Source organism: Molossus molossus, unplaced genomic scaffold, assembly GCF_014108415.1.
Source record: "Molossus molossus isolate mMolMol1 unplaced genomic scaffold, mMolMol1.p scaffold_m16_p_4, whole genome shotgun sequence".
Lineage (NCBI taxonomy): Eukaryota > Metazoa > Chordata > Mammalia > Chiroptera > Molossidae > Molossus > Molossus molossus.
Window position 1 is genome coordinate 83524478 of NW_023425377.1, and position 19312 is coordinate 83543789.

General features: G+C 35.5%; 1 protein-coding gene across 1 annotated transcript in view; it reads left to right on the forward strand.

Annotated features, from left to right (window-relative positions):
• Positions 1-19312, forward strand: part of FZD3 (frizzled class receptor 3) — an 86062-nt gene that overhangs the window by 26282 nt on the left and 40468 nt on the right. The window contains exons 3-4 of the mRNA XM_036240691.1: positions 4829-5025; positions 11609-12626. Coding sequence (XP_036096584.1) covers positions 4829-5025; positions 11609-12626 — 1215 coding nt within the window. The remainder of the gene's footprint in view (positions 1-4828; positions 5026-11608; positions 12627-19312) is intronic.

Consider the following 19312-nt stretch of genomic DNA (forward strand, 5'->3'; position numbering starts at 1 on the left):
GGTCTGAGCCGTGTGGAAGGCAACCAATCAATGTGTCTTCCTCACATCAGTATTTCTCTCTCTCTCCCCCCCCATCGCTCTATCTGAAGATAAATGGAAAAATATCATTGGGTGAGGATTAAAAATAAAATAATTATAGACTCACGAGATGTTGCAAAACTAGGACAGGAGATTCTGTGTACTCTACCTGGTTTTCCCCATCTTAGTATCTTTTTTTGTTTGTTTGTTTTGTTTTATACTCACCCGAGGACATTTTTTTCATTTTTTGTTCAGATAGAGTGGGAGGGAGAGAGAGGAAGATTGAGAGAGAGAGAGAGAGAGAGAGACATCGACGTGAAAGGGACACATCAAGTGGCTGCCACCTGCACGACCAACCAGGGCCGGGGACAAACTGCAGCTGAGGCGTGCGCCCTTAGTGGGAACTGAACCCGGGTCTCTCTGGACCGCAGGCCAATGCTCTAAACGCTGAACCAAACCGGCCAGGGCCCCATCTTAGTATCTTATATAGCTATTTTATGGTATCAAAACCTGGAAAGTAACATCAGTGTAATCTACAGACCTTATCATAGTTCATCAGTTTTTACGTGTACTCTTTAGTGTGCGTGTGTGTGTAAGCATATGTGCATATGTGTGTACTCTTTGCAATTTTATCACATGTATAAATTGATGTACCCACTGCTACATTTAAGATACAGAACTGTTTTATTACCACCAAGGAACTCCCTCTCCGCTCCTTTCCTAATCCCAGGCAACCACTAATTTGTTCTCCATCTCTGTAATTTTGTCATTTCAGGAATGTTATATAGAGTCATACAGTATGTAATCTTTTGAGAGTAGTTTTTTTCATTTAGCATAATACCCTTGAGAGCCATCCAAGTTGTTATAGGTGTGAACAGTCATTATTTTTAATTGCTGAGCAGTATTCCATTATAGAGATGCACCACAGTTTGCTTAACCAGTCACCCATTGAAGGACATGGGGTTATTTCCAGCTCTTTGTAATGACAAATAAAGCTGCTACGAAAATTCATGTACAGCTTTTTGTGCAGACATAACTTTTCTGCTAACAACTTTAATCTGGAACTTCTAGCTCCCAGAAACTTGAGACAATGCATTTCTGTTGTTTAAACCACTCAGTTTGTGTGATACTTTGTCATGGAAGCCTTAGCAAACTAATAAAGTGTCTATCTGTTCACTTATTTCTGTCTTCCTTGATTTTTTTCATTAATGTTTTGTATAAGTTCTATACATGTTTTGTTTGATTTATACGGGGTTTTTTTTTTTTTTTTTTTTTAGTGATTATAAATGTATTAATTTAGTTCCCAGATGCTCATTATATAGAAAAACACAATTTTTAAATTTTTCCCCCCATTGATTTTTAGATACAGTGAAAGGGAAGGAAGGAGAGAGAGAGAGAGAGAGAAAGAGAGAGAGAGAGAGAGAGAGAGAGAGAGAGAGAGAGAGAGAGAAACATTAATGTGGGAGGGACACCTCAATTAGTCACCTCCCTTTTGACCCTGACCAGGGCCAGGATCAAATCCACAACCCAGGTACATGCCCTTGATGGGGAATTGAACCTGGGACCCTTCAGTCCGCAGACTGGCACTCTAACCATTGAGCAAAACTGGCCAAGGTTACATTCTGCAACCTTGCTGAACTCACTTGTTAGTTCTAGATGTTTTTTGGTAGATTCCTTGGGATGTTCTATGTAGACAGTAACATCATCTGCAAGTAGAGACAGTGTTCTTTTCCAATCTCTACACCTGTTATTTTCTTCTCTTGCTTTATTATGCTGGTAGGACCTCCAGTATTGTGTTGAATAAGATTGGTGAGAACAGGCGTCTGTGCCTTGTTTCCAGTCTTAGAGGTAAGAATCCAGTACTTCACTATTAAGTATGATGTTAACTAGAGAGTTTTTGTAGATGCACTTTATCAAGTTGAGGAAGTTACCCTCTAATTCTAGTTTGCTGAAAACTTTAAAAATCATGAATGCTATTTCTGCATCATTTGATATAATCATGTGATTTTTGTTAGCCTGTTATTTTGGTGGATACATTGATTTTTGAATATTGAATCAGCCTAGATTGTGGTATATAATACTTTTAATATATTTTTGGATTTGATTTGCTACTGTTTTGATTTTTTTTTAATTCTCACTGGAGGATATTCTTTCATTTATCTTCAGATAGAGTGGGAGGGGGAGAGAGAGAGAGAGAGAAAAACATCAATTGGTTGCCTCCCGCATGACCCAAACCCAGGCAGGCTGATGCTCCAACTGCTAGCCAAACTGGCCAGGGCTCCTTATCTTTTTCATGTTTGCAGAGGACACCCTTTCTTTTATTTTTGACATTGGTAATTTATGTTTCTCATTTTTCTTTATCAGTCTTGCTAAAAGCTTATCAGTTTTATTGATATTTTCAAAGAACCTGCTCTTGGTTTGAGTGGTTTTTTTCCCTCTATTGTTTTTCTGTGTTCAGTTTCATCGATTTCTTCTCTTTATTATTTTCTTTCCATTTGCTTACTTTTTGTTTATTTTGCTCCTTTTGGCTATTATGAACAATGTTGCTTTGCTATGAGCATTCATATACAAATTTTTGCTTGAACACCATTTTTAATTCTTTTGGGTGTACATAGTAGTGGAATTGCTGGATCATGTGGTAATTCTATGTTTAACTTATTGAGGAATTGCCAAACTCTTTTCCATAGTGGTTGCCTCATTTTACATTCCCATAAACAGTGTATAAGGGTTTCAATTTCTCCACAGCCTTGTTATTTTCTGTTTTGTTATTTATTATACCTATCCTGTTGGGTGGGATATGGCATCTCATTGTGATTTTGACTTACATTTTCCTCATGACTAATGACATTGAGCATCTTTTGATGTGCTTAATGGTCATTGTATAACTTCGTTCGAGAAATGTCAGATGTTCAAGTTTTTGGCCTATTTAAAAAATTGGGTTGTCTTTTTGTTGAGTTATAGGAGTTCTTTCTGTATTCTGGATACTAGACCTTTATCAGAGATCTGATTTACAAATGTTTCCTTCCATTTTGAGGTTTGTCTGTTTATTCTCTTGCTAGTGCCCTTTAGTAGACAAAAGTTTTTAATTTTGATTAAGTCCAATTTATCTTTTTTTCTTTTGTGCATTTGGTGTTGTATCTAAGAAACTATTTCTCAATCCAAGGTCATGAAGATTTACTCCTATGTTTTCTTCTACAAGTTACATAGATTTTGCTCTTATATTTAGGACTTTGATGCATTTAGAGTTAAATTTTGTATATGGTGTACAGTCGGCCCTCGTTTATCGCAGTTAATCAGTTCCAGACTCTACCGCAATAAATGAATTTCTGCGAAGTAGGATTATTTATTTATAGAGTCGTTCCTTGCCACTTCACACTTCTTTCGCGGCTTCACTCTATCACGGTTTTTTTCAAATAAAGTCTAAGCGCGAGATGGTGAGGGATGACTGTAAAGCAGAAGGGCTCAACTTTATGCTTTTGCATGTGAATTTTATCTGTAGCCTTGCAAGAACAGCAAAGTTTTGATGGTTTCTCAGTTTTCTAGCAAGAGTCTAGGCAAATTTGGTTCTCAGCCTCTTGCCTCATGCCCAGATTCAACAAATGCCTCCTTGGAAATGTGGCTGCACTCATCAGGCCACCTCACCATGCCTCCCTGCTCTCTGGATTCCTGGTCTCTCTCGTTCTTTTCCTTCCATAGTTCTCCAATAACTTTAAAAATATATTTTAAAACTTTTTCCCTGTATTTTAAAGTAGTTCTTGATGGAAACACTGGTTTAACAAAAACTACTACTTCATACCTGGAAGTGATAGTAACATAGTTTATTGCCACAAATAGTTTATTGTTATATATCGGTTATCACATCCGTTATACAGTTAACTTACTTGACATCAATTTCTTTAAGTGACTCTTGCTTTTCTGCCTGCATTGTGTATGGGAGATCTCTGGAAAATATACATCAGTGTAGAAATAAATAGATTTTTACTCAATAGGTGAAAATATTTGTTATCAATTCAAAATCATTAGTGATTCTGAAACTGTTATGTAAACAAGTGAAAAAATATGTCGTAGTCAAAAGCCCAGATGTATACTTCTTGGGTTATTTGATCTATTCCTGTGGTTATGATGATGATTTTAGTACGGTTTTATGTTTGGAGCCACTATTTTCCTTTTGTTTTCTAAATATCAACTTACAGTGTTAGCTCTGTTTATATCAGGTGATTTCAGAGTTTAAAGAACTGCGCTTTGTTTTATTTTTACTTTTTAATGTAAAAAGATTAAGAAAATATGAGAAAAGGTGAGAGATCTCTTCCCTACTTCTCACCCTCAAAATAACTACTGGTATAACTATTTCTCTCCCTCTCTTCCCCCTTCCCTCTCACTTCTTGTCCTCTCCTGTTGATACATGTTAATTGAAGAAAATAATAGAAATTGAAATACATAAGAAGTATTAAATTTTTAAAATCTCATCACCAAGTACTAATCACTCTTGAGCATTTGGCATATATCTTTTGTGTTTTTTTCTTTGTAAAATGAAGTTATTAGAGGTTCTCAGCCTTGTCTCTTCATTAATATCCTGTAACAATTAAAATATTCATATAGATTCTGGAATACATCTCAGACTTAACCAAATCACAATCTCTAGGGGTAGGGCTAAGAGGGTTTGTTTAAAAAAACAAAAACCCTCCTTCAAAAAATTTTAATGACTTTCAGAAATTATTTAAAACAAAAATGAACATTCAATATTGTATATAGAAAACTTTAATATATATACAATTCTTTCTCTAATGACTCAATTTTAACTTTTTCCTAGCCATTCCACCCTATGGTGAATCTGGATTGTTCTCAGGATTTCCGGCCATTTCTTTGTGCACTCTATGCTCCTATTTGCATGGAATATGGACGTGTCACACTTCCCTGCCGTAGGCTGTGTCAGAGGGCTTACAGCGAGTGTTCAAAGCTTATGGAGATGTTTGGTGTTCCTTGGCCTGAAGATATGGAATGCAGTAGGTGCGAAAATCATACGTTTTCATGGATCATTACTTATGTTGCACTATATTTAAAAATTACTTCTGGTTTATCAGTTTTTTAAAACATTTTGAAAGTACATATATTAGTCTTAATTTTGAACAGCAGTTTCCTGGCCTCAGAATTACTCATTTTCTTAGAAATTTGGAAGCATTAAATAAAAAGTAGAAAGAGAAACATTACTATGAAGACATTTTTTTTAAAGAATTAAATTAAAGGAAAACTTAAGACTTTCCATTGATTTTTCTCCCTTAAAATTTTTTTCTGGTTATAAAAGTAATGCCATTTATGAAAATACAGAGGACAAAATAAATCATTTGTTGCCTCATCATTAAATACTTTTAATGATGATTTAATAGGACTTAAATCTTTTGATGATTTAAGTGTGTTAATGACTAAAGTAGTTCTGTTTTTCTGTCATATATTAATATACTGGACCCAGGAAATGTCAGATGCTTTTCTAATTATTTCTAATATATAGATTTTAAGGATCTCCTAATGGTTAAACGATGTTTATCAGACGGTCTTACAGATTTGTATCAGAGAACATTATCATAGTAATAATGTATACAGTAGTAATACTGTATTTCTTATATAAAACATTGTGCCTTTTTGTATTCTGAAATATTTCAAGACTAAAGAATATTAAGAGGAATATGTATGTACCTATTAATATCTAGCTTTATCCAGTCTTAATATTTTGCAATATTTGCTTCTGTTTTTTCTTTTTAAGAAATAAAATAATATAGATGAAGTTGAAAATTCTTTCTTTAGTACCTGTCTTGATTTCATTACCTTCTTTTCTCCCTAGAGATGAAGTAATCATTATGTTAAATTTATTGTTAATCATTCCTGTGTTTGTTTTTATACTCCTACTACATATATACATATCCATAAACAACATTAAATTATTTTTACATGTACCTATGTTTATATCTTAGGTCTGGTTCATTCCCTTGACTTTTATGTAATGGCCAGTTGAATTAATATCCTATAGTTATTTATTTAGCTGTCTCCTAGGGATGGTTATTTGGGTTATTTCTAGATTTTTGCTATTATAAGCAATGCTGCAGTGAACATTCTTTTCTCCTTTGTGTTTAAAATTAATTTTGTTTATCATCTGACAATAGCCCTTGGAGGTAGGTAAAAAGCAGGTATTGTTTATCTCATTTGAGAGATGAAAAAATTAAGAAATAAAACATACTAATTTATTGTAGTCAATTCACTGACACTTTGCTTTTTTATCTACTCTGTCTTCAAACACCTGAGAGTGTTTATATTCCCTCTTTTTTTTTTTTTTATGAATATTTATTTATTTTTTTGTTACAGATATTTTACCTTTTTACCCCATTGTCACCCCCCACCCCACCCCCCCTCCACCCTGTCCCCGGCTTAGTTGTCCATGTCCATTGGTCATGCATACATGCATATAAGTTCTGTGGTTTATCTCTTCCCACCCCCCCATCCCCCATCCCCTCTTCTGAGGGATGTCAGTCTGTGCCCTACTTCCATGTGTCTGGGTCTACTGTATTCCTCAGACTGTTATGCTCATTATATTCCGTATATAAGTGAGATCATGTGGTATTTGTCTTTTTCTGCTTGGCTTCTTTCACTTAGGATAATACTTTCCAGGTCCCTCCATGTCGTCTCAAAGGATAAGAGATCTTTCTTTCTTACAGCTGCATAGTACTCCATTGTGTATATGTACCACAGCTTTTTTATCCATTCGTCTACTGGTGGACACTTGGGCTGTTTCCAGATCTTAGCTATTGTAAATAGTGCTGCTATGAACATAGGGGTACATATATTCTTCCTGATTGGTGTTTCAGGCTTCTTAGGATATATTCCCAGCAGTGGGATCACTGGGTCAAATGGAAGTTCAATTTTTAATTTTTTGAGGTAGCACCATATTGTTTTCCATAGCGGCTGCACCAGTCTGCATTCCCACCAGCAGTGTATTAGAGTCCCCTTTTCTCCACACCCTCGCCAACACTTGTTGTTTGATGATTTGTTGATGGCGGCCATTCTGACAGGTGTGAGGTGATACCTCATTGTTGTTTTAATTTGCATCTCTCTGATGATTAGTGATGTTGAGCATTTCTTCATATGTCTCTTGGCCATTTGTATGTCCTGTTTGGAGAGGTGTCTATTCAGCTCCTCTGCCCATTTTTTAATTGGGTTCTTTGTCTTCCTTTTGTGGAGTTGTATGAGCACTCTATATATATTGGAAATTAACCCCTTATCTGATACATCATTGGCAATGATGTTCTCCCATACAGTGGGTTGCCTTTCCATTTTGATGATTGTTTCTTTTGCTGTGCAGAAGCTTTTTAGTTTGATGTAGTCCCATGTGTTCATTTTCTCCTTTATTTCTGTTGCCTTAGGTGATGTATCAGTGAAAATTCTGCTCCGTATGATGTCCGAAATTTTGTTGCCTACATTTTCTTCTAGAATTTTTATGGATTCACGGGTCACATTTAAGTCTTTTATCCATTTTGAGTTTATTTTTGTGTATGGTGTAAGTTGATGGTCTAGTTTCATTTTTTTGCATGTAGCTGTCCAATTTTCCCAACACCATTTATTAAAGAGGCTGTCTTTACTCCACTGTATGCTCTTGCCACCTTTGTCAAATATTAGTTGAGCGTATTGCCTTGGGTCCATTTCTGGGTTTTCAGTTCTGTTCCACTGGTCTATATGCCTGTTCTTGTGCCAGTACCAGGCTGTTTTGGTTACAGTCGCTTTATATTCCCTCTTTAGAAGTCTAAATTTCTTGGTGTTTATAACAACAGTTATGAATTGACTGGGCCAGAATCCTGTATTTAACCCTCATTGTTTAGTGGCCTTTTTATATTAACAGTTTATATACAAGTATAGAAATCTCATTATAATCTTTATTTCTTTGTTTGTTATGATAGGATTAAATCTATTTTATGTTCTCAGTATTGTCTGGGATTGCCTAATCTGAAATCTTAAATTTTGGCAAGCTAGCCTTTCATAACAACTTTTTATTCTTCCAAATCTCTCATATTTTTGTTCCTCCTCTATCTGTCTCCACTTCATGGACACCCCCAGAGTTTTGGGTTTTTTTCCCCCTCCCAATAGATCCCTTCCTGATCTTATTTATTTCCTTACTTAACATAAGGTTTGTGGTCTATCACTTGAAATAACAGTTTTGCTAGCAATTTAATTTATTCCTTCTGTACTTTTTCAAATCCCCAACTGGATTGATTCAACCAATTTCTTCTTAGAAATTACCTACGCTGTTATTTAATTATTCAAATCATAGCAATTCTATTTGTTGTTTTTCTTTGGTCAAGAGGGAAATTTGTATTAATTCCCCTTAGCACCTATGCCAAATCTATATAACTCATTTCAGACTCATATTTCATTTTTATTCTATATTTGACCCTTATTCCCTTCAACCTCAACTAGTCCTCCTTTCATGAAAATCACTTAGGCCATTCTATGTGACCTTTGTAGTCTGCTATGTCTCAGACCAATCCTTCTCAATTTTCTTTCTTGGATTTTCTACCTCTTTCTGACCCTTAAATACTGTTGCTTCTCAGAGTTCTGTTCCTGTTCTCTTTGATTCTATATGTTTTCCGCAGATAATACCATCTTACTGATTTAACCTTTTATTCATATACTGATGACTCCTAAATCTAATCTGTAGCCTTGACATTTTTCTACCAAGTTCCACATCTGCATATTCAGAGCCACTGGAAAATCCTAGCCTGAATTTGTCTCAGATACCTCAATTTCAACACATCTAACTTTTATTTTATTCCTGGATCATTTATTTATTCCCTGGAAGACATCTATTTTCCTCTTTCTTTGACCTTAACTTCCACTTTCAATGAATTATAAATCCCATTGCTTTATTTAACTAATTTCATAGCTGTCACATGCTCACTGCCATATATTGTTTTTGTTCTGGCTCAACTGGTATCTCTGTCCCCATTTTTGCCCAGCTCAATCTGTCTTCCACACTGCTCCTAGTCATTTTTCTAATTACTTAAGTTAGGACTATATGAATACATTTATTCAACAATCATTGATTCAACAAATATTAATTGGATATGTTCTGTGTGCTGGGCACTGTTCTGTGTTGAGGATGATCTGTAAACAAAACATCTCTCTTCTTATGGAGCTACAATTCTAGTGGTAGGAGGTAAATAAATGTCAGATTGTAACGAATGCTATTAAGAAAGAGTAGAGTTAGGTGATAGTGATACATTACAGGGAAGTAGAAGGACTCTATTTTCTGCGGAGGCATTGGGGAAGGCCTTTTTGATTAGGAGGCATTGGAACAGGGACATAAGTAAAATGAGAGAATAATACAGATATCTAGGGAAGAACAGTCCAGGCAGAGGAAACAGAGGAACAAGTTCAAAGATTCTGAAGTGGAAGCATGCTTGAAATATTCAAACAAGAAGATGAAAGGGGCTGGAGCCAAGTGAGTGAGGACGAATGGAAAGATTAAGTAAGATCAGAAGAGTACTGGGGGTGGGGGTGGCTCTAGTATGCACTCTAAGTGAGAAGGGAAGCCATTAGAGGATTTTGAGCCCAGGAGTGACTACTGTATAGAAGTGGAGATTAAATTGCAACCACTCCCAGAAGTTCAGGGAAGAGGCACTGATGTCTCAAGCTGGCGGGCAGCAGTGGAGATAAAGAGAAGTGGTCAGATTCTAGATATATCACAAAGTAGAATAACAGGATTTGCTGGTAAAATCTGAGGGGTAATTGAGAGAGAAGGGACTTCAAAGATGACACCAAGGTTTCTGGCCTAGGCAACTAAAAGAATGGAATTATCATTTATGGAGATGGAGAAATCTAAAGAGTGGAAATTAAGTTTGGTTTGTGAAGGATTAAAGAGTGAAGGGCAAATATATGTTGAACTGGCAGTAGGATATATTCAAATAGAGCAATAAACATATATAGTATTACTTTGCATGGTTTTAAATTTTGTCTTTGTATGTACATACACACACACGCACACAGAGAAACGTACACATATGTTTCTGCAACATGCTTAACTCTCCAACCTTATCCTTTGTCACAAGTCTTGCATACCTCATGCTCCAGCAATACTAAATACATCTTGTTCAAACCTCTATGCTTTTGCTTGCATTTCTTGCTAAAATACAGTTTGGCATACTTCCAATACTGATTCAAAATCTTGTGTTAAGGGACTTATTCTGTGAAGTCTTTTATAAACTTTTCCCCTGAAATAATTAATCCTTCTCTATATCATTTTATACTTTATATAGATTTTGATTGCTTCATGTGTTGCACTGCTGTATTTTGTGTTGTCTTTACAAGTATGTGTCTCCTTTTAGACTGAAGGATAGAGACCCTGTTCTTTTGTCTGTTTATGTTAAAAACCACTCACATACTGCAGGATTCCAATAAATGCCTGAGTATGATAAATTTCTGTCTTTTGGCTTTATAATTCCAAGCCCTGTGAAGAAAATGGTTTACATTGGAAAATAAAAGATTAATCTGCTATAGCATAAGGTTATGCATGCATTTGGCAAACAATATCAATGATAGTTCCTTGGAAACTATTTGATGCATATAAATTAGTAAACATTTAGTTAGTGGAAGTCTGAAGGCTTAGAAACTACTACTGGCAAGAAAATTGAAAATGCAGGAAGTGCATGAGAATGCTACCCTTAGTCATGTAAGTATGTCTACAGTGCAAGCCTATTTTCTTTGTCCTGAGGCTATGATACTTTCTCAAGTCTGTGGATCTGGAAAATTGTTAAAATGCAGATTTCTTGGGCCCTAACATGTATACTGAAATATGATTGGTGGTGATGGGGATCAAGAATTTACATTTTAAAAGGACTTTCAGTTTTCTCATGTACTTTAAAGTTTGAGAATAACTAAATTAGAAAATGCAATGGATTAGAGAGAAATTAAAGATGATAGGAAAGAACTAGTTGACATTTAGAGACCTTAGAAGGCCTTTAATAACCCATATGATAAGCAGAGTAGGACTGTAAAATGGGAAGAATAAAACTAAAAACTAAGCCACTTGTTAGGATTTTTAATGCTACTCTAACTTTAAATACCTTGGGCCATGCATTTAGGGAATACTTTTAACTCTTATGTTTAACTAAGTTCTATTTGAGTCTAGAGTAAATTGTGGACTATACTATAGTTAGACCTATTCTGTTGGAGCTATATTTATTTATTTTACTTATTTTATATATATGTTTATATTTTGAAATCCTCTGAACTGTGTGCTCTAAATAAATAGTTTCTCTATATACTTTTTTTTTTTTATGACTGTGCTTGACTATTTTAAGAAAGAGTACTGTTTTTAAAACCAAAGAAAAATTAAGTATAAAACTTAATCATTTTTGGTCAACTATGGAAAATCTAGGTCTATACTCCACACAGAAGATATCACCGTTCACTTTATTTCTACTTATTGAAATGTGCTCCAAGGACAGTAGAATAAATAGTAAGGTTACAGATGCTAAATTTGGAAGTCCAAATTGTTAGGTGGCAATGGATTTCCCAATAAGTAAAATGGTTCTCATCTTATATTTTATAGGTTCCCAGATTGTGATGAGCCATACCCTCGACTTGTGGATCTGAATTTAGCAGGAGATCCTACTGAAGGAGCCCCAGTGGCAGTGCAGAGGGATTATGGTTTTTGGTGTCCCCGGGAATTGAAAATTGATCCTGATCTTGGTTATTCTTTTTTGCACGTGCGTGATTGTTCACCTCCTTGTCCAAATATGTACTTTAGAAGAGAAGAACTTTCATTTGCTCGATATTTCATAGGATTGATTTCAATCATTTGCCTCTCTGCCACATTGTTTACTTTTTTAACTTTTTTGATTGATGTCACAAGATTCCGTTATCCTGAAAGACCAATTATATTTTATGCAGTCTGCTACATGATGGTATCATTAATTTTCTTCATTGGGTTTTTGCTTGAGGATCGAGTAGCCTGCAATGCATCTAGCCCTGCACAATATAAGGCTTCTACAGTGACACAAGGATCTCATAATAAAGCCTGTACCATGCTTTTTATGGTACTTTATTTTTTTACTATGGCTGGCAGCGTTTGGTGGGTAATTCTTACCATCACTTGGTTCTTGGCAGCTGTGCCAAAGTGGGGTAGCGAAGCTATTGAGAAGAAAGCATTGCTGTTTCATGCCAGTGCATGGGGCATCCCTGGAACTCTAACTATCATCCTTTTAGCGATGAATAAAATTGAAGGTGACAATATCAGTGGCGTGTGTTTTGTTGGCCTCTACGATATTGATGCATTGAGATATTTTGTTCTTGCACCCCTCTGCCTATATGTGGTAGTTGGGGTTTCACTCCTTTTAGCTGGCATTATATCTCTAAACAGAGTTCGAATTGAGATTCCATTAGAAAAGGAGAACCAAGATAAATTGGTGAAGTTTATGATCCGGATTGGTGTTTTCAGCATTCTCTATCTTGTACCACTCTTGGTTGTAATTGGATGCTACTTTTATGAACAAGCTTACCGTGGCATCTGGGAAACAACATGGATACAAGAACGCTGCAGAGAATATCACATTCCATGTCCATATCAGGTAAGGGAAACCTTGTTCTAAATTTCAGAATGTGTAATAGTGAAAAGAAGGCATATTATTATAAAAAGCAATCTTAGCTGGGTTTTTAAAAAAACTCTTTATGAACCTTTAACTTGTACATTAAAATTTTACAACGAAGATAATGAATAAATACATTATAGTAAGAATGTCTGTAGACAACTTTTAAACTATAATTCTTACAAGTCTAAGCTATAGGTTTTTAAGCAGTTTACATCTGTTATTACAAAACGGTTGCTTTATTGATTCTTTAGAACTGCATGGTTGAGAGAAAGAAGCACTTTACCAACTTGGCACTGTCTTTTTGTAGCAATTTTACTGATGCTCACAATAGGAATTAATTGTTTTAACAGTTTTGCAAGAATAATAGAATGCAGTTGTACAAACCAGTTTATCTCTTAATTGGTCTTGGTTTTTTCTCTTTTGCATACTGTTTTGTGATTTATTTTTTAGTTTACAGAGATTAGATCATCATAATCATAGAATCATAGAATTTTAGATCTAGAAAGACCTTTAGAGATCATTTATTTAGGTTCCCTCTATAAAGTTCTTAAGCATCTGTCTCATTTGAGGTTTAGAAATGTATAGTAACTTGCTCACACTCATCTGGGATTTAGTCTTAGGAGAGGAGTGGAACAAGGAACCAATTCAGAGGAGTTGATGCTAAGTATTTATCTCTCTCATCTTAAAACCTTCTCTGGAAGTATGCCACTAGCTATTACCCTTTCTTCTTCCTTTTAAGACAAGTTCTTGAAACAGTTGTTTCCTGTTCATCATGTTCCAGGTTTCCTGTTCTTGGAAGTGCACCAGCTACCCTTTCATATGCCCCAATCCTTATGTTTCGCTAATACCTTTTGTCTTTCTTAAAATACTTATATATAATAGATAACTTTTACTTGTCTATTTCCCCTACTAAATGGTGAGTTCTTTGAAAGCAAGAACTACTTTTTCATATTTTTGAATGTATATTCTATAGCTTGGTAGATGATAGCATTGAGAATGTGGGTGTATAGATGGAGAAGAAGAGATTTAAGAAATGGTAACAGTGGTACTGGGACAATGAGTGTATGATTAGCACATAGTAAAAGCTCATAAATATTTGATGAATAAAAATGCCAGTTCCCCCTTTATTTTGTGGTATAAATAGTCCTATACAAAATTATATTTTTATTATTGTAAAGTATTAACTACTGGCTTTTAAAAAATAAATCAACTCATAATGAAGAGATCAGAAAAAAATGAATAATTGAAATTGTATTAAATTTCTTAATATAGATTTTCAGGCCTGAAGATAAGGAATCAGATTTTGCCCCTAATGAGAGAGAAAGAGGTGACTGAATTACATCATATGCTTCCCCATATACGTTAGCTAGGATTCCAAATATACTTTATCTTAGGGTTATTGAAGAAACTATGTTTAACTATGGAATAATGATCCAAAATATCAAACCTCAAACATGTAAATTAGAGTAGTTGGGATGCTGCTATTTTTAAGGCATTCCTAGAATTCTTTAGCAGCTTTAGAACCAGTTTAAGCTACACAGATATATGTGTGTATATGTGCATGTATGTGCACGCATACATTCTTAATAGTCATAGGTTAAAAGTATTTTTCCACCACACAGAAATGTTGGATTTTCAGCATGCTGAAAAGAATAGAGAATGATATAATAACAATAACATAGTTATTAAGTTGTAAACTTTGGAGCAGGAATCCTGGCTTCTTATGTTCCTTTCATTATTTACTAGCTTTATAACCTTAGACCAACTTCACCCCTCTCTGCCTCAGTTCCTCATCTGTGAAATGAATAATAGAATCTAATAGTAATAGTATTAGATATAGTGATAGATTTTACCTCCTAGGGTTGTTTTTAGGAACATATATGCAGACACTTAGAGGAAGTACTTAAATGTTAGCTTTATTATTCATTTTCTTCATTTATTGTTGCTGCTCTTGCTATTTACATATATATATACATACATACACACATATATATATACATATATATGTATAAATATAGGTTTTTCTAAACTATTCAATACCAAGCTTTAGCAAATGCCATATTTGCTTCAGACTTTTCAAAGAAATATTACAGATTTGGCTGAAACTTCCTGTGTACCTTTCCCTAGTCCTGTTTCCCTTAGTCCCTGCCCAGAGTTAACCATTATCCTGAATTTGGAGTGACATTCCCATGAAGGACTATACAATTACCAATGTGAATGTAGTTATGAAAAATGTTGGTTTATATAGTATGTAAATGTACTATACATCTGTTTCTGTAACTTAATTTTTTTGTTGTTGTTAATCCTCACCTGAGGAAATTTTTTTCCCATTGATTTTTAGAGAGTGGAAGGGAGAGGGGTGGGGAGAGAGAGAGAGAGAGTGCGAGCAAGCAACATTGATGTGAAAGAGACACACTGATTGGCTGCCTTCCACATACATGACTCTGACCAGGGTTGGGGATCGAACCTGCAACCCAGGCATGTGCCCTTGACTGGAATTGAACCCAAGACCATTTGATCCCCAGGCCGACACTAACTGCTGAGCCAAACCGGCCAGGGATGTAATTTGATTTTTTAAATTAACATTTAGTTTTTTTTTGTTTGTTTGTTTTTATCCTCACTCGAGGGCATTTTTCCATTTTTTGTTCAGATAGAGTGGGAGGGAAAGAGAGGAAGAGAGAGAGAGAGAAACATCAACATGAAAGGGACACATCAAGTGGCTGCCTCCCACATGACCCAACCAACACCGCGGACAAACTGCAACCAAGGTACGTGCCCTTAGTGGGAACCAAACCCGAGTCTCTCTGGACCACAGGCCGATTCTCTAACCTCTGAGCCAAACTGGCCAGGACAACATTTAGTTTTTGATATGTATTTAGTACTGTAGTTCACATTTTTTTATTATTTCTTTTTAAGGAAGTTTATGTTAATATTTTAAATAACAAACACCCATGTACTCATAATCCAGCTATCTTGAAATCTTAACATTGTATTTCATCTGTCTATCTGGCTGGCTGTTTATCTGTTATTAAAGACAAAGTTGAGCCCTGGCCAGTTTGGCTCAGCAGTTAGAGTGTCAGCCCGTGGACCAGAGTCCCAGGTTTGGTTCCCACTAAGGGCACATACCTCGGTTGCAGTTTGACCTCTGTTGCAGTTTGTCCCCGGCCCTGATTGGGGTCTTGTGGGTGGCAACCAGTTGATGTGTTTCTCTCACATTGATGTTTCTTTCTCTTCCTCCCTCTCTCCCTTCCACTCTATCTGAAGATAAATGTAAAAAGCGTCCTCAGGAGAGGATAAAAATAAAATAAAAAAATAAAGACAAAGTTGATGGACCCCTCTGTTACCTTTCATATTCCCATTCCCTTTCCTTCCCCCTTCCCAGAGGTAATCCTTCTCATAATTGTGATATTTATCATTCTTCCTAATATTTTTATACTGTGGCTGAATATGTATCTATAAAACTTGCCATTTTGCAAGTTTTAAATATTCATATAAGTGACGTAATTCTGTAGCTTGCTTTTTTTTTTTACTCAATTTTATGTTTTTAAGAATATAAATGTTGATATGTGTACCACTAATTTGTTCATTTCAACTCTAGTAGAGAAGTCTAATATATGAATATACTGCAATTTATTCACTCATTATTCTGTTGATGGGCATATAGTTTCCAGTTTTTTGTTTTGTTTTTGCTATTATAATCCATTTTGCAATGAACGTTCTTGTAATGCCTATCTTCCTTGCACATGACTGGGATTTTCCAGGAGATATATACCAAAAAGCAAATTTGTTGTGTTATATGATATAAACATCTTCCACTCAAGTGGTTATTTTAATTTTATATTCAGTGCAATATGCTTTCATATATTTATTGGGTTTCTTTTCAATGATTTTCTATTTGTTACCTTTTTCCATTGCTCTGTTAGTTTATTTGCCTTTTGTTGTTGTGGTTTAAATATTATTGGTATTGATTCTTTGTCATTTATTTATTTTAATCCTCACCTGAGGATATTTTTCCGATAGAGTGGAAGGCAGGGAGGTAGAGAGAGAGAAACTTTGATGTGATAGAGACACATGGATTGGTTGCCTCCTGCATGACTCTGACCAGGGTGGGAGATCCAACCTGAAACCCAGGTACGTGCCCTTGACCAGGAATCGAACCCTGGACCCTTTGGTCTGCGGGCCGACACTCTAACTGCTGAGCCAAAACTAGCAGGGCTGTCATTTATTTATTTATTTTTTAAATTCTCACCCGAGGACATTTTTGTATTTTCAGATAGAGTGGGAGGGAGAGAGGGAGGAAGAGAGAGAGAGAGAAATATCGACGTGAGAGAGACACCTCGAGTGGCTGCCACCCACATGACCCCAACAAGGGCTGGGGACAAACTACAACCGCGGTCCATGCCCTTAGTGGGAACTGAACCCGGGAGTCTCTAGTCCACAGGCCGACGCTCTAACTGCTGAGGCAGACTAGCCAGGGTCATTTATTTTTATTGTAGATATCTTATCCTGCTCTGTAGCTTGTCTTTCTTAAAAAAATTTTTTTCTTTGTTGATTTTAAAAAGAGAGAAAGGGAAAGGGAGAGAGAGAGAGAGAGAAACATTGATGAGAAAGAACATAAATTGGCCACCTCCTATATGTCCCCCACTGGGGATTTGTTCCACAACCTGGGCATGTGCCCTGACTGAGAATTTAACTGGCAACCTCTTGGTGCATGGGTCGACACACAACTACTTAGCCACACCGGCTGGGCTGTAGCTTGTCTTTTAACTTGTGTTTTCTTTGCCCTTTGTGTTTTTAAAAATCCTTCCCTGTTTCTAAAGTCATAAATGTGGTCTGCCATGTTTTTTCTAGCAGTTTTTAAAATTTGAATTTTTGATTCATGTCTTTAATCCCTTGAGATATATTTTTTGTCTACATTATGAGTAGCATGATTTTATTTATCCATATGAATATAGTATGCTTTCTGCACCATTTATCAAATAGCCCTTTTGAATTGTACTGCAACCTCTATCATATACATGTTTCGTTTTTAGGCTCTCTTTTTGGTTCCATTGGTCTGTTTGTATAACCTTGTGTCAATTCCACATTTCCCTTACCTTCTTTTTCTTCAAAATTACTTTAACCATTTTTGGCATGTTTCTATATGATCTTGAGAATCAATTTTTCCATGAAAAACACTGTTGGGATTTTGATTGAACTTGTTTTTTATTTTAAATGAATCTGGGGGAAATTGCTATTTTTGTAATACTGAATTTTAATATCTTTTTGTCATTTACATATTCATTCATTTGTTTCTGGGTATCTTAAGTTTTTGTTACAATTGTAAATGAGGTCTTTTCTATGTTACATTTTAAATTGGTTATTCCTGGTGTACAAGAATGCCATTGATTGATTTTTGTGTATTAATCTTATATTGAACATCCCTGCTGAACTCTTTTATTGGTTCTAATTGTGTTTAGAGTCTCCTAGATATCCTTTGTAGAAATCCTGTTGTCTGCAAATGAGGACAGCTTTGTCTCTTGCTTGCTTTCTAGTTTTTATGATTTATTTAAGATTCTTGCATCTACAGTAGTGCCCCATTATCTGCAGGGAATATGTTTCAAGATTCCCAGTGGAGGCTCGAAACCGCAGATACAGTCGGCCTCGTTTATCACGGTTAATTCGTTTCAGACTCTACCGTGATAAATGAATTTCCGCGAAGTAGGGTTCTTTATTTATATAGAGTCGTCCCTTGGACTCTAGCGACTTCACTCCATCGCGGTTTTTTCAAGGGATCACTGGAACTTTTTATATACTGTTTTCTTCCCTGTACATACACACCTATGATAAAGTTTAATTTATAAATTGGAAACAGCAAGAGATTAATGATAACTAATAATAAAATAGAACAATGATAAGAATTACTCAACTTTCCACTTAAAGGAAGCACTTTACAGCTTCTCTTTGGTACATCCGAATTGTCAGCATCACTTCTGTTGCCCTTTGGGGCTGTTATTAAGTAAAATAAGGGTAATGCAACCTCTATCATGCAAGCACTATAATACTGAGACAGTTGATCTGATAACTGAGATGGCTACTAAGTGACTGATGTGCAGGTATTGTATACAGTATGGAGACCCTGAACAAAAGAATGATTTATGTTCTGGGCAGGATGGAGCAGGACATTGCAAGATTTTATCACACTGCCCAGAACAGTGTGCCATTTAAAACTTATTGTTTATTTCTGGAATTTTTCATGTAATATTTTCAGACCGTGGCTCACCACAGGTAATTGGAACTGCAAAAAGCAAAACCGTGGATAATGGGAGACTACTATATACTCATGAGTGAGATAGACTGTGATAATTGTTACTTTTTTTGTACTGTCCTTGTACAGTTTGAGTGTTGAGGTTATAATAGCTTCATAAAGTGAGCCTTTTCCCCCTATTCTCTGAAAGAGTTTTCATAATAAATAGGGCTCTCTACTCTTTGAAAAGGTTGATATCCTCCTATAAAAACTCTGTCATAATGTTTTTGAAGTAAGGAGGCAGAAGTTGTAGAAAGCACTAGGTTTTATAAACTACCATTTCAATTTCTTTACTAGTAATTGTTTTATTTAGGTCTTTTATTCCTGAGGCATTTTGGGGAATTTATATTTTTCTAGAAAAATGTTTCATCTTTTCAAA